Source organism: Poecilia mexicana, unplaced genomic scaffold (assembly GCF_051168715.1).
Source record: "Poecilia mexicana isolate PSO_F unplaced genomic scaffold, ASM5116871v1 scaffold_3, whole genome shotgun sequence".
NCBI classification, from domain to species: Eukaryota; Metazoa; Chordata; class Actinopteri; order Cyprinodontiformes; family Poeciliidae; genus Poecilia; species Poecilia mexicana.
In genome coordinates this window covers 1693248-1706992 of record NW_028263372.1, presented here as the reverse complement: position 1 = coordinate 1706992, position 13745 = coordinate 1693248, and the positions used below count along the sequence as shown (strand labels likewise).

General features: G+C 44.7%; 1 protein-coding gene across 1 annotated transcript in view; it reads left to right on the top strand.

The window, feature by feature from the left end:
* LOC106906725 (sphingosine-1-phosphate phosphatase 1-like) overlaps nucleotides 1-13745 on the top strand; it is a 31004-nt gene that overhangs the window by 10547 nt on the left and 6712 nt on the right. Inside the window, exon 2 of the mRNA XM_088004033.1 lies at nucleotides 11997-12086. Coding sequence (XP_087860159.1) covers nucleotides 11997-12086 — 90 coding nt within the window. The remainder of the gene's footprint in view (nucleotides 1-11996; nucleotides 12087-13745) is intronic.

Below are 13745 nucleotides of genomic sequence, written 5' to 3'. Positions count from 1 at the left end.
GGGTTACCCCTGCAGCATCTCGGGGGCTCTGCATCTGGCTGCATCTAGTGGATGCCCAGAAGAATGACAGTGCTCCAAAAAATAAAACTCAAACCAAAACAAAGAAAAAAGACTAACGAAATTAACAGAAAAAACACATATCCTGACAGTACCCCCCCTCAACGGACGCCACCTGGCGACCGAGCAGAGGAAGAGGACTGCGAATCTTCAAAATCCCTAATAAGGGTAGAGTCCAATATAAACGACCCAGGAACGTTCCTCTGGCCCGTAGCCCTCCCAGTCGACGAGGTGCTGGTGGCCCCGATCTCGCCGCCGGGAGGCAACAATCCGGCAGACGGTGAAGGCCGGATGGCCATCTATGTCACGGGTGGGTGGAGGGGGTTTGGCCGGAGGGCAAAGTTCACTGGATAGGACGGGCTTGATCTGGGATACATGGAAGGTCGGATGGATGCGCAGAGACGAAGGGAGTCGAAGTCTCACAGCTGAGGAACCAATGGTTGCCAGTACCTCGAAGGGGCCAATGAACCTGGGAGACAACTTCTTTGACATAGACTTAAGGGGAACATCACGTGTCGACAGCCATACCTTCTGACCTACGGAGTACGTCGGGGCAGGGGTTCTTCGTCGGTCTGCCTGTCGTTTATCAACTGCAGATGTGTTGTTGAGAGTGGAGATGGCATCGTTCCAGATCTTATGGCTTCTGCGGATGTGATGCTGGACCGATGTGTTACACTCGTCAGAATGAATGGTAGGAATGGTGGTTGATAACCCAGGACTATTTCGAAAGGAGACAGACCAGTAGCTGCAGAAATGTGGCTGTTGTGTGCGTACTCTACCCACGGAAGGTGTTGGGCCCAGTCATCGGGGTTGGTGGAGGTGAGACATCGCAGGGTGGCCTCAAGCTCCTGGTTCATGCACTCTGTTTGCCCGTTGGTTTGGGGCTGGTATCCAGAGCTGAGAGCCACCTTGGCTCCTAGAGCGGAGCAGAACTGGCGCCAGACCCGCGAGACAAACTGGGGCCCACGATCTGAGAGGATCTCCTGGGGAATCCCGTGAAGCTTAAACACATGCTTTATAAGAAGCATGGCAGTCTGAGCAGCAGTAGGTAATTTACGAAGAGGAATGAGATGACAGGCTTTGGAAAGATGGTCGATTATGGTTAGGATTGTGGTCATACCTTTAGACACAGGGAGTCCGGTAACGAAGTTGATGGCGATGTGAGACCACGGTCACTTAGGTATGGGTAAGTGGTTGTAGAAGGCCGGTGGGAGGTCGGTTCGAAGACTTGTTTCTTGCACAAACGGTGCAGGCTGAGACATACTCTTTAACGTCCTTATGTATGGAGCTCCACCAAAACCGGTGATTGATCAGCCCGATAGTGCAAATGATACCAGGGTGAGCTGAGAACTTTGACGCATGAATCCACTGAAGGAAACGGGACCGGACAGCTGAAGGAACGTACAGTTTACCTTGACAGGATTCAGGAGGGGGTTTGGCTTGTTGAGCCTGACGGATGATGTCCTCCATCTCCCAGGTGACCACTCCGACCATGCAGCTAGGTGGGAGAATGGGAGCGGGGGTCTCCTCCGAGTCGTCAAGGAAATAGATCCTGGAAAGGGCATCTGGTTTAACATTCTTGGAGCCTGGACGATAGGAAATGGAGAGGTTAAAACGTGAGAAAAACAGAGACCAGCGTGACTGGCGTGGGTTGGATCTTTTGGCTGACTGGAGGTATGACAGGTTTTTATGGTCTGTCCAGACTAAGATGGGGTGCTCAGCTCCCTCAAGCCAGTGACGCCATTCTTCTAAGGCCAGATTGATGGCAAGAAGTTCTGTCTCCCACGTTGTAATTTCTCTTAGCGGGAGAGAGTCTGCGGGAGAAGAAGGCACATGGGTGCAGTTTATGATCATGCTCTGTGGTTTGAGAGAGAACAGCCCCGACCCCACTATCGGAGGCATCCACCTCCACCACGAACTGCTTATTAGGGTTGGGCTGGACCAGAACGGGAGCTTTGGCAAAGCGGGACTTGAGCTCAGCAAAGGCTGCGTCGGTTTGTGGAGTCCAACTAAATACTCTCTTGCTAGAGGCAAGGGCTGTAAGGGGAGAGGCAGTCTGGCTGTAGTTCCGAATGAACCTTCTATAGAAGTTGGCGAACCCTAGGAAAGGTTGCAGTTGTTTCCGGGTCTCGGGCTTGGGCTAGTCCAGAACTGCCTTGATCTTATCCTCTGCCGCTCTTAAGGACGTACCCCAGGAAGGTTACTGACGGACAGTGGAACTCACATTTCTCTGCTTTCACATACAGTTTGTTCTCGAGGAGCCTTTGGAGAACCTGGCGGACATGTCTTTGGTGTTCAACAAGGGTCTTGGAATAGAGTAGGTGATAGGCGTGTCTGAGATCCAGTTTTGAAAAAATGGTTGCTCCCTGAACAGGTTCGAAAGCTGAGGAGAGCAAGGGCAGAGGATATTTGTTTTTAATAGTGATCTGATTGAGACCTCTATAGTCTATCCAGGGTCTAAGTGACCCATCTTTCTTTCCCACAAAGAAGAAACCCGCACCTAGTGAGAGGACGACGTACAAATTATGCCTGCCGTGAGGGATTTATTGATGTAATCCTCCATGGTCTGACGTTCAGCCCTGGAGATATTGTAGAGCCTACTGTTAGGTAGGGGGGCCCCAGGCAGAAGGTCGATGGCACAGTCGTATGGTCTATGAGGCGGAAGAGAGAGAGCTTTGTCTTTACTGAAGACAGCAATGAGGTCATGGTACTCAATGGGCACAGAGGAGACATCCGGTGGGTCAACATCAGCCACCTCAGATCCAAAGGTCTGAGGTGGCTGGGGACGGTGGAACGGAGACAGGTGGAGTGGTACTTGGTGGACCAGGAAACAATCTTAGCCTCAACCCAATCTATTTGGGGGTTGTGTGTAAATAACCAGTTGAAACCTAGGACTATGGGTGAGCTGGTTGAGGGAAAGACGTAAAAGATGATTTTTACCAGAAATTAGCAGGTGCAGAGGTTTGGTTCGATGGGTGATCTGGGGTAGATTCTTCCCGTCCAAGGCAGAGACACGGAGAGGAACTGGCAGGCGTTCCACCTCGACAGAGAACTGGTGAATAACTTCAGAACAGATTAAATTTTCTTCACAACCTGAATCGATGAGAGCCAACAAGGAAAGTGAATCATTGGGGTGGAATAAAGTGGCTGGAACGATGAAACGGGGTTTGGTTGAGGATGGTTCCGGCAATCTCCCCGCTCTCACTGCCAGACCTGCGGGTTTAAACGGACGGGACAGTTAGCGATCACATGGTTTGGCTCACCACAATAGAGACAGAGCCGGGAGCGCTTCCTCCTTTGGCGCTCTTCGGGTGTGAGCCTCGTGTGTCCCAATTGCATGGGTTCGGGTTCTTGAGCTGAGGAGGAAGGAAGTGAATGCACGACTACTGGTCGGAGAGATGCGTGGGGAAAAAACTCGGCGGGTTCGTTCCCTAGCGCGGATACGATGATTCAACTTTATAGTCAAGTTTATAAATTCATCCAGTGAGTCTGGCTCATCCAGCGTAGCAAGTTCATCCTTTAGCCCGTGAAAAAAGGTGCTTTTGAGAGCAGCTGCGTTCCAGCCAGAAGCAGCAGCTTTAATTCTAAAGTCTATGGCGAAATCTGAAACACTTCTCTGGCCCCGCTTTAGCCCATGTAGATCTCTGGAAGCAGACGACCTTTCGGTTTCTTGGCAAAATACTTGTTTTAATTCGGTTAGAAACTCAGAATATGTACATCCATAATTAGCTGCAGTTGTGAATCGGGCTTCCGCCCACTCTAAGGCTGGACCCATCAACAAGGATAACACGAAAGATATTTTTGCCTCGTCATGCGGGAAACTTTGTGGAGAGTGGTTAAATACAATTGTACACTGGAGTATAAATCCTTTAACTTTCTTAATGTCACCTGAAAATTTCTCCGGTGTGGCTGGGCGGACCTCTGAAAATCCGGAACGGACGGGCGGATCTGCAGTTGCTGGTGGAGCAGGAGAGGGGTTAAGAACCTGTTGTACTGAATTCTGCATAAAAGTAGAAAGTTTGGTTAGTCGACGGTTTGTTTCTGCTTGGCGGTTCCCTAGTTCTCTTAACGCCGAGTCATGGGACTGAATTAAAGTGTATTGATCAGATAAGGCTCTTCTGATTGAGTCTGCGGAGGTCGTGATCTGGCCTGAGTGTTCTGTCATGTTGGTATTCAGTTTTCGAACCCACATGCAAGAACACAACCAGAAGAGTCAGAGTAGTGAACAATAATAATGAGTTTATTGAATCCAGGGAGAAAAGGGGAGAGGAAATGGATGTTGGAGCGAATGACCGTGTCATCTTACTGTCAACGAGAGGCAGATGGTTAGAGGAGGAAGGTGAGTATTTTCCAGGAGTGAATCAAACAGGTTCTAACTTGATATGAAGACGAGTTAGTGAGCAGAGTGCTGGAGGATGGAGCTTCGTTGGAGAGCGGACAGGTTTGTTACGGCGGAACGAGCGGAGTTCGACTTGGTCCAGTTGTACCTTTTCTCCAGACTGGGTTCGGGCTTGGACCGACAGATCCTCTTGCGTCCCGAAGGGGAATCCACTGGAGACGGACCGAAGACAGGGGGGAGAGGCGAACACACGGGGAGTGGCGTCCGACCGGTAATACCAGCAGCGTCGAGGGAGCCGCTGCTTATATCTGAAATCCATGCCCTCCAAACAAGCCACAGGTGTGGCCACGGGGTTACCCCTGCAGCATCTCGGGGGCTCTGCATCTGGCTGCATCTAGTGGATGCCCAGAAGAATGACAGTGCTCCAAAAAATAAAACTCAAACCAAAACAAAGAAAAAAGACTAACGAAATTAACAGAAAAAACACAGATCCTGACAGGATGTCCTGCCCCAAGTGGAGGAGTTCAAGTATCAGGAAAACAATTAAAGTTTCACTGTGGCACACTTAAATTGTTTACACCTATCATGGTAGGAAAATAAATACATTTTCTTCACTGAATAAATTTTGTCAATTAAAGGTTGGACACATTTTTCAGTGTAAAAATACAATAGGAATTCATTAGATCACATATCCTGGCAAAGCTTCTGAAGTTTATGTCATTTTTCAGAGAATATGAATGATAAAACAAAAATAAGTATTTCCCTCATTGTTTGTATTTGACTGAAGCCATTCATTATCCAACAATATTTGCACTTTTTAAACAAAGAATGACTGAATTAATAACTACCATAATGACCCTCCTTTGCTGCTTCTCCCACCACACAGGCAGTGAAATCAAACAATGTTTAGAACATTCATTCATTTTCACGCTTATAGAACATCGCAGTGAACTAAAACTAAAAATTGTCCCCTCTAATTCCTAGAGTACCAAACTTATATCCAGGTTTGGTGTGAACCTACATTTAAAGCTGCAGTATGTTATTTTAATAAAAAAAAACAACAAATGCTTTTTACTTATTTTTTAAAACTGTCACCATGTCCATGGTCCACTGTCTTACATGGTTATCCCATACACAGGGAGAACATGCAAACTCCATAGACTGACCCACCAAGGCATACCTGCACGTTTGCAGTTAACAATAGTCACCCCACTAACTCAGAGACTTTCATGTGATATTTAGCGGCATATTAGAGAAAATAAAATGCTCTCAGCCAAAATCTGAGAGCATTTTTGGCTCTAAAAATGCTTAAAACGATCGGCAATCAGCCCTATAAGTGCATTTAGTGTGCCCCTTCTTAACATAGAATATATACACACATATTTATGATACACTTTGATTAAATTATTCAATTATTAAGTTATTCCAAAAGTGAGTCTTTCTTGCCAAAGAATGTGGAAGTGCTGTGGGAGGAATCAGGAGCTTTTGCTCAAAATGATAATGACATTGGTGACATACCTAGTCTCCAAATGGTTATCAATCTCAAAGATGAGGTTCCTGTCCAAAAGTCCTACACCTCCATCCCCAAACCACTCTACCAAGAGGTCAAGCAGTACATCCAAGATCTTCTTGCCAAAGGCTGGATTGTTAAGTCAAGGTCGCCCTATGCAGCACCAGTAGTCTGTGTCAGGAAACGAGATGGGACACTCAGACTGTGCATTGATTACAGGTTGCTGAACCAGAAAACGGTACCTGATCGACACCCACTGCCTCGTATCCATGATCTCTTGGACACCCTTGGAGGCCAGAGTTGGTTTACTATTCTCAATCAGGGGAAGGCATACCACCAAGGCTACATGGCTGAAGGGTCCCGCCACATGACAGCTTTCATATCTCCTTGGGGACTATATGAATGGGTGCGGATACCGTTTGGCCTCAGCAACGCCCCTGCTGCATTCCAGCGCAGCATGGAGGAGATGCTCACCACATTACGTGACGAATGCTGTATTCCTTATCTTGATGACATTCTGTGTTATTCTCAATCTTTCAGTGAACATGTTGATGCAGTATGTCATGTTCTGAGAGCTCTGCAACACCATGGAGTTAAACTGCGGCCTACAAAATGTGAGCTGTTCAAGAAAGAGGTCTGATACCTAGGAAGGTTAGTCTCAGCTGAGGGTGTGAGGGTGGACCCGCAAGACATACAGGCTGTAGTATCTCTCAAGGAAAAAAGACCTACCACAGTGGGAGAGGTACGGCAATTACTGGGGTTCTTGAGTTATTATCGAACCTATATTCAAGACTTCTCCAGAATTGCCAAGCCACTGTATGAGCTGCTACAAGTTAAAGAACTCCCAGATACTCCACCGAGGAAAGGGAAAAAGGGTAACGGAGCGCAGCTGTCATCAAAAACTCCCATCCAGTGGAGCGATGCTCACAAGACCACCCTCGAGCAGCTGATCGATATCCTTTCACATCCACCTGTATTGTCTTATCCTGATTTTGAGCTGCCCTTTGTCCTGCACACAGATGCCAGCCAACAGGGACTTGGTGCAGTCTTATACCAGCGACAGAGTGGAAAGCTAAAAGTCATTTCATATGGCTCGAGAACATTGACTCCCGCTGAAAGGAACTACAACCTCCACTCTGGAAAGCTGGAGTTCCTGGCGTTAAAATGGGCGGTATGTGAAAAATTCAGGGATTATTTGTTCTATGCACCACACTTTACTGTGTATACGGACAATAATCCACTTACTTATGTGATGGGCACAGCAAAACTGAATGCAGCTGGCCACAGGTGGGTGGGGGAGCTTGCTGACTTCAGGTTCAGTATAAAATACAGACCAGGAAAAGTCAACGCAAATGCTGACACTCTTTCCCGTCTCCCACTTGACATCAACAGCTACGTAGAGGAATGCACTGAGGAACTCAACAGGGATGCCATCCATTCTGTGTGGGAAGGAAGTGAGGCTGCCAAAAAGCATGATGTTGCCTACGTTGCTTCTCTCAACCTGGCCCAAGATCCAGACTCAACGGGTTCGACATTACCTACCATTAGTCAAAATGAACTGGTGAGAGCCCAGAGGCGAGATGAGGTCATAAAAGAGATTATAAAGCTGAAACAGTCAAAAGCAGTGCTCACAGAAGAAGACAGGAAGAAAGTCAGTACCCCTGTGAGAAGATTGATGCATGAATGGGGAAAGTTGCACATAGAGTCTGATTTACTGTACAGGAGAGCTGGGGGGCGGAAACAGCTAGTCTTACCTGCTGAGTACCGACCTCTTGTGCTTAAACACCTGGACAATGACATGGGTCATTTAGGAGCAGAGAGAGTAATTGGATTAGCAAGAGAACGCTTCTATTGGCCCTACATGAAAAAAGACATTGAGGCCTATGTTACCAGACAGTGCCCTTGCATAAAGCAAAAGAAACCTGTGACTCATGATAGAGCACCGATGGGGAGCATTGTGACCAGTGCACCACTTGAACTTGTGTCCATAGATTTCATGCACCTGGAGCAGAGCAGAGGAGGGTACGACTACATACTTGTATGTGTAGACCACTTCAGTAGGTTTGCTCAGGTGTATGCAACACGAAATAAATCAGGACGGACAGCTGCAGAAAAAATATTTAATGACTTTATCCCACGGTTTGGGTTCCCAGGCAAACTGCACCATGACCAGGGTCGGGAATTTGAAAATGCCCTGTTTGCAACTCTGCAGAAGCTGACAGGTGTGAACCACTCCAGAACGACCCCGTACCATCCACAGGGCAACCCAGCTGAGAGATTCAACAGGACGCTGCTCCAGATGCTGAGAACACTGCAGGAGGAAGAAAAGAGTAACTGGAAGGAACACTTACCACAGATTGTGCATGCATACAACTGCACTAGACACGAGGCTACAGGTTTCTCACCCCATTACCTCATGTTCGGGCGTCACCCTCACCTTCCAGTAGATCTGCTTTTTGGTCTGTTCCCAGAAAAGAAGCCAGAAACATCCCAAGAATATGCAGACAAATGGGCTGCGAGGATGAGAGAGGCCTACAGAATAGCAGCTCAGAACAGCCAGCAGTCCAGTACACGAGGCAAGAGGCAGTATGACCGTCATGTGAAGGGAGTCGTTCTGCAGCCCGGTGACAGGGTCTTGGTTCGTAACATGGGTGAAAGAGGAGGGCCAGGAAAGCTGAGGTCCTATTGGGAACAAACAGTGCATGTTGTCAAAGAACAGGTGAACGAAAGTCCCATTTACAAAGTATGTCCCGAAACGGGTTGCAGTAAAACACGTACCCTTCACAGAAACCTCCTCCACCTTGTAAATGATTTGCCTGTGGGCATGCATGAACAGCTACAAAACAAAGCATCAACCAGAGGAAGACACAAGAGAAAGAGTCAAACAGAACAGCATGGACAGAGAGAACCATGCCAACAAAGTGACTCGTCTGACTCTGATGAGGGTGTTTCCAGAACACAATACTGGCTAAGAGTGTCCAGACCAGCTGAATCACACAGATCTCCCACCATGATTCCCTGCGTGCCCCAGAAACAAGCAGTGATTTCTCCATCCCCAGGCAAATCGACTGAGGAAACTACACCACCAGGGGGAGCCAGGCTGCAGTCTACGCCCACAGCAGAGGAGCCTGTGATGAGGAAGGAAAATCAGTCCAGTGAGCAGGAGCTGGAATGGACAGGTGGCAATGACTATGTACAAGTAGCAAAAGATGATGATGAAGAGGACACTGGAGAGGAAGATGGCCCAGCCATATGGGACACCAATGACGACCGACCTACCTCACCCCAGTGCCAATCAGCCAGGAGGTCAGCGCGAGAGAGGAGACCCCCAACAACGTTGACATTTGAGTACCTTGGCCAGCCATCTTACCAGCCTCAGGGGTCAGTGAACACTATTGGACTTTGTGGGACATAGGGCTGAAACGATTCCTCGAATGATTCGAGTACCTCGATTACTAAAATTCCTCGAGGAAAATTTTCCTGCCTCGAAGCTTCGTTAATTTATGTTTTATTAGTTAGCGCACCGTGTTCCGGCCGGGACTTCATTTGCGTTGCGCGGAGCTCTCACTTCCGCCTCTGAGTTGTTGACAAAAGCTAAGTCTCAGCGGCATAAAGTCCAATCTTCAAGATTGGCCCGTGGGGATTTTATTGATTGATGATAATGCCCGACTTTTTATTGTTTTTGGGGAACCAATAAGCATCCTTAAAATGACTGGGGGAATGCCTGGAGTACGGCAGCATTTCTCCTCCGGGGCTGCTGGTTGAAAGCGAACGGCGGGAAGAGCGCTGAGGTGAGCGGATAGACTGAACAGGGCGGGCGGTTGAGTAGCTGATGCTTACCGTGTAAATGTAGCTTTACCGACGAACCGCACAATAAATTTCATATCCCTGTCTGAAGAAACGGGTGGCGGAGCGCATCGTACATGGCTGGTAGATGAGTTTCTGAGTGTGACCAGTGAAGGTGTGTAAATATCCCGTATTGCTTCCCCCCGTGTTCGTCCCCCGGTCTAACGGTTCGTCAGTCCGCTGGTCTATTTCCTCCCCTCCACCCCATCTTATGTTCGTTCATTCGCCCTCTCCTCCCACTCCAGGCGGCATTTCCCGTATTTTCAAACCCAAAGCATGACAGGTTAGGTGGCAAGGTGAGTTTAATTAATCTATTAAACTCACTGAAGATGAATACATAAACTAAAAGCTGGATTGTAGACATTTTTTATAAGCATATTTGTGAGCCTGCCTCTTTGTTATTAAATTCAATATAATTTCAGATTTTTCTATAACTTTTCTTCTGGTTAACTTAGAAAGTGAGCTATTATTGTTACAGGTTAGTTTTCTAAACTACAAAAAAGCAACTGTTAGGGATGCTCAAATATGAAAAATTGGACTGATATTGATATCTGATAGTAACACCGGTATTATGCCAGATTTACCAATATTTCATTTTATAATTTTTTTTATCCGATTACTCGATTAATCGTAAGAATAATCGATAGATTACTCGATTACTAAAATATTCGTTTACAACAGCCCTAGTGGGACACCAGCATTTCTACCATGGGGAATGCCCTCTGTCCCAGCAACACATTACATACCCTGTCATACACCATACACATCACTACCTTATCCTGTCATGATTCCATACACTGTCCCTTCCTTTACATATTGAAACAAATACTAATACATCTATGAGTATACATATATAAAAAAAGTGAAACTGAAGTTCAAGATACAATATTTGTGGTGGTTTAAGTTCAAGACTGAAAGTTTGACGTTTTCTTTAATGCCAGGAGTCAATTTCTTTGTTGGGGAGTGTGTGACCCCCACAAAGTGTGGTCACATTTGTTGGATTAAATTGTGATTTTAGTTGTTTTGAAGTTTTGGAGCAATGTCACGCAGTAACACGGGTGCGCCGCTAGATGGCAGAAGCGGGCTCTTGCGGGACTGACGGTGCATCATTGCGGTGTCGAGGAAGCTCCCTTCCATTCGGATGAGAGCTACCAGCACAGCAACACCGTCTCCAGTGGCTCATTTGTTCTTTTCCTGTTAAAACAGGTTATTTGCATCTGTTGCCTGTCCCTCCACCTGAGACCTGCAACATGGACCTGTACTGGACTGATTCTCTACCTTCACATAATTTTAACAGCTCCTGGAGAAGTTTCATAACTTATATGTTGATGTAAAAATAATATTTGCTTTAGCCACATAAATTATTATGCTCAGCAGTAAACAACATATCGCCAACTACAGCTTAGAGTAGCTCATTGATAAATCAACATGTAACCATTGTGGCCTGATGTAAAAACATTTTGCTAAACAAGGTCAAACATTGAGAGGTTTCAATTATTGTCATCAAACATATAGGGCAAACCATTAATCAACTAATTTAAAGTTAGAACTCAGATTCACAGAAATACAAAGATGCTAGGATAATTGTTTTCCTGTTGAACTGGACCGTTCAAGGTCATTATCACACTAATATTCTATTAGCAGCTCTTCAGTTCTTTTTGATAAACATCACATTACCAAGACACATGAAAACATACCTTGATCTTTGCTTTTTTTCTCTTCTTCCTCATTCTTTTTCTGTCCCTGAAGAATAAGTCTTTTTTGTGACATTGCTTTGCTAACTTATCTCAGCCCTCCCTAAGCAGCCGTTTAGTTTGCTTATGCCCTAGGCTGACCTTGAGAATCCCTCATCTTCCATTTTTCTTCTTAAGTAAATCCCAAGCAGTTGTAGTGAATATGTCTATTTCCTTTTCTTTTTAATTAGAGGTTTAACACTTCTGATTGATGTTTTGAATTACTTGAGCATCTTTTCATGTCCTTTTCTGGTTCTATAAAGTCCAGCTATCCTCAATGCAATTATTTTTGCCTTTGTTGTGGTATTAAATGCAATAACTTAGGCGCATCCCTGCAAAGAACTTTCAGACATAGTAATTACAAGAAACAGATCATGGATGAGGATGGGTTTGAGGATATTTAAACTCATGTGCAACTACTTGTGTGCATCTTATGGCCAAAACATCTGGTTATATAAACTTTTAATCAGAAATGCTCCCGGTTGAAGTGTGCCTCCTCTCATCTCTGCAGTACCCTTACACCCTGGGCTTCAGCTTGGCTCTCTGTTGGTGTCTGTTGGTCTGTTCCAGCCGGATCTACATGGGGATGCACTCAGTCCTGGTATGTCTCACACACAGTCTCAAACATGGTGCCACCTTTGACACTTCCAGCCCCAAGTAAAGCTGAAGAATTATCAGTGGTTTATTTACATTACATTAATCATTAGCCGATGCGTCATGCCATAACTGAACATGCTTAGGGAGACGCAAAATGCCAATATTAATAAACATTCTCTTGTGATAATGGTGCAAAGAAAGATTTTGGATAAAATCAAAAAAGTATTGATAACCTGATCTCTTCATGAGACTGTCTTAGTCAGAGGTATCTTCAAATTCAAGAGCTACAATAGATTTTTGCTGCCCAAAGCCATCACCAACTACAGTGACTCTTTAATTAAATGAATTACAACAACATTTACTATCCCTTTTGGATCAAAAAATTACTTTTGAATATGAATGTGAATATAATATGCTGAAGTGCTCACCAATCACCACTGCATGTCAGAATAACAGAAAATACTATAGCAACAAAAAGTCATTTAATGTTGCTTGTCAAGGACTTATGACAAGCAAAAAGGAATTCCTTATTTTTAAAAACTAGCTTTGATTTATGTTTTTACCCAGTTTTTAGCTTTCTTTATAGTTCAAGTTGTACTTGCGAAAAGTTAAAAACAAGGATCTGGAAGTGAAATCATTTTTCTCAAGACTGTATGTGCATAATATAAGAATACTATCATTCACAAAATTTCATAACATGGTAATTAAGAAAAAGTGGACATGGGTAAGAATAATAATCCCTCATATATAATTTGAATTGTAAGCTTCTGTAAAATTTCTATTGGATCTAAATTTGAATTAGATTGACCTCCACTGTTCTACATACTAAGATATGCAAGGCAAAAAGAATGAGCAATATATTGTATGCAAGGCTTAGAATTTATTACATCACTGATTTTAAAGGATTACTGAGGATTCAGAGTCAATTATATAAAAGCATACCTTTTATGTAATTAACATGTTGTTGCTATAATAATGTATTATGGATAACAACCCAAATAAATTTCAGCTCAAAAACTCTTAAGTATTTCAGTATCATCAGGTTTTTTTTATCTCAAAACAACATTTTCAAAATACTTTTACCAAAACAAAGTTCTTATCATAGATACAAAAAAATCAAGAAATTCTGTAATACTGAAAATATACTTAATTTAAAGTCATAATCATATGCCCTAGCCATAGACCGGCATTAGGTGAGTCTTTGATTTTCCACTGTATTAACATCCTTCTGCATGCAAGCAAAGTATAGAACATAATTATCTGTTCATGACTTTTTGAAGTAGCTCCTATCACTGACATTAAAGACACTTTTCCACCAGCACATTGCACACTAACCAGTTAATGTGGGCTCAGTCCTTCCCCACATAGTGAGCTTTTCCATTATACAGTCTGTTCCTCATTATTGTGGCTGGGACATGAGCAGCAGCAGCAGCTGCGGTCAACTCTCTGCTGATGTTAACGCTCCGCAATGGAGAACCTCAAGGTTCTGGTTCTGATGGACTCAGATAAACTCAGATATTTTATTTTGTCTTATAGAAATTTATTGCTGCCCAAACATAATGATAAAGACTCATAACTGAGTCTTTATCATAACTGAACATATATAATAACATTCTGGCACTTTATGTTTTAAAATGTGTAACCTTTTGGATTTAGGTAAAGC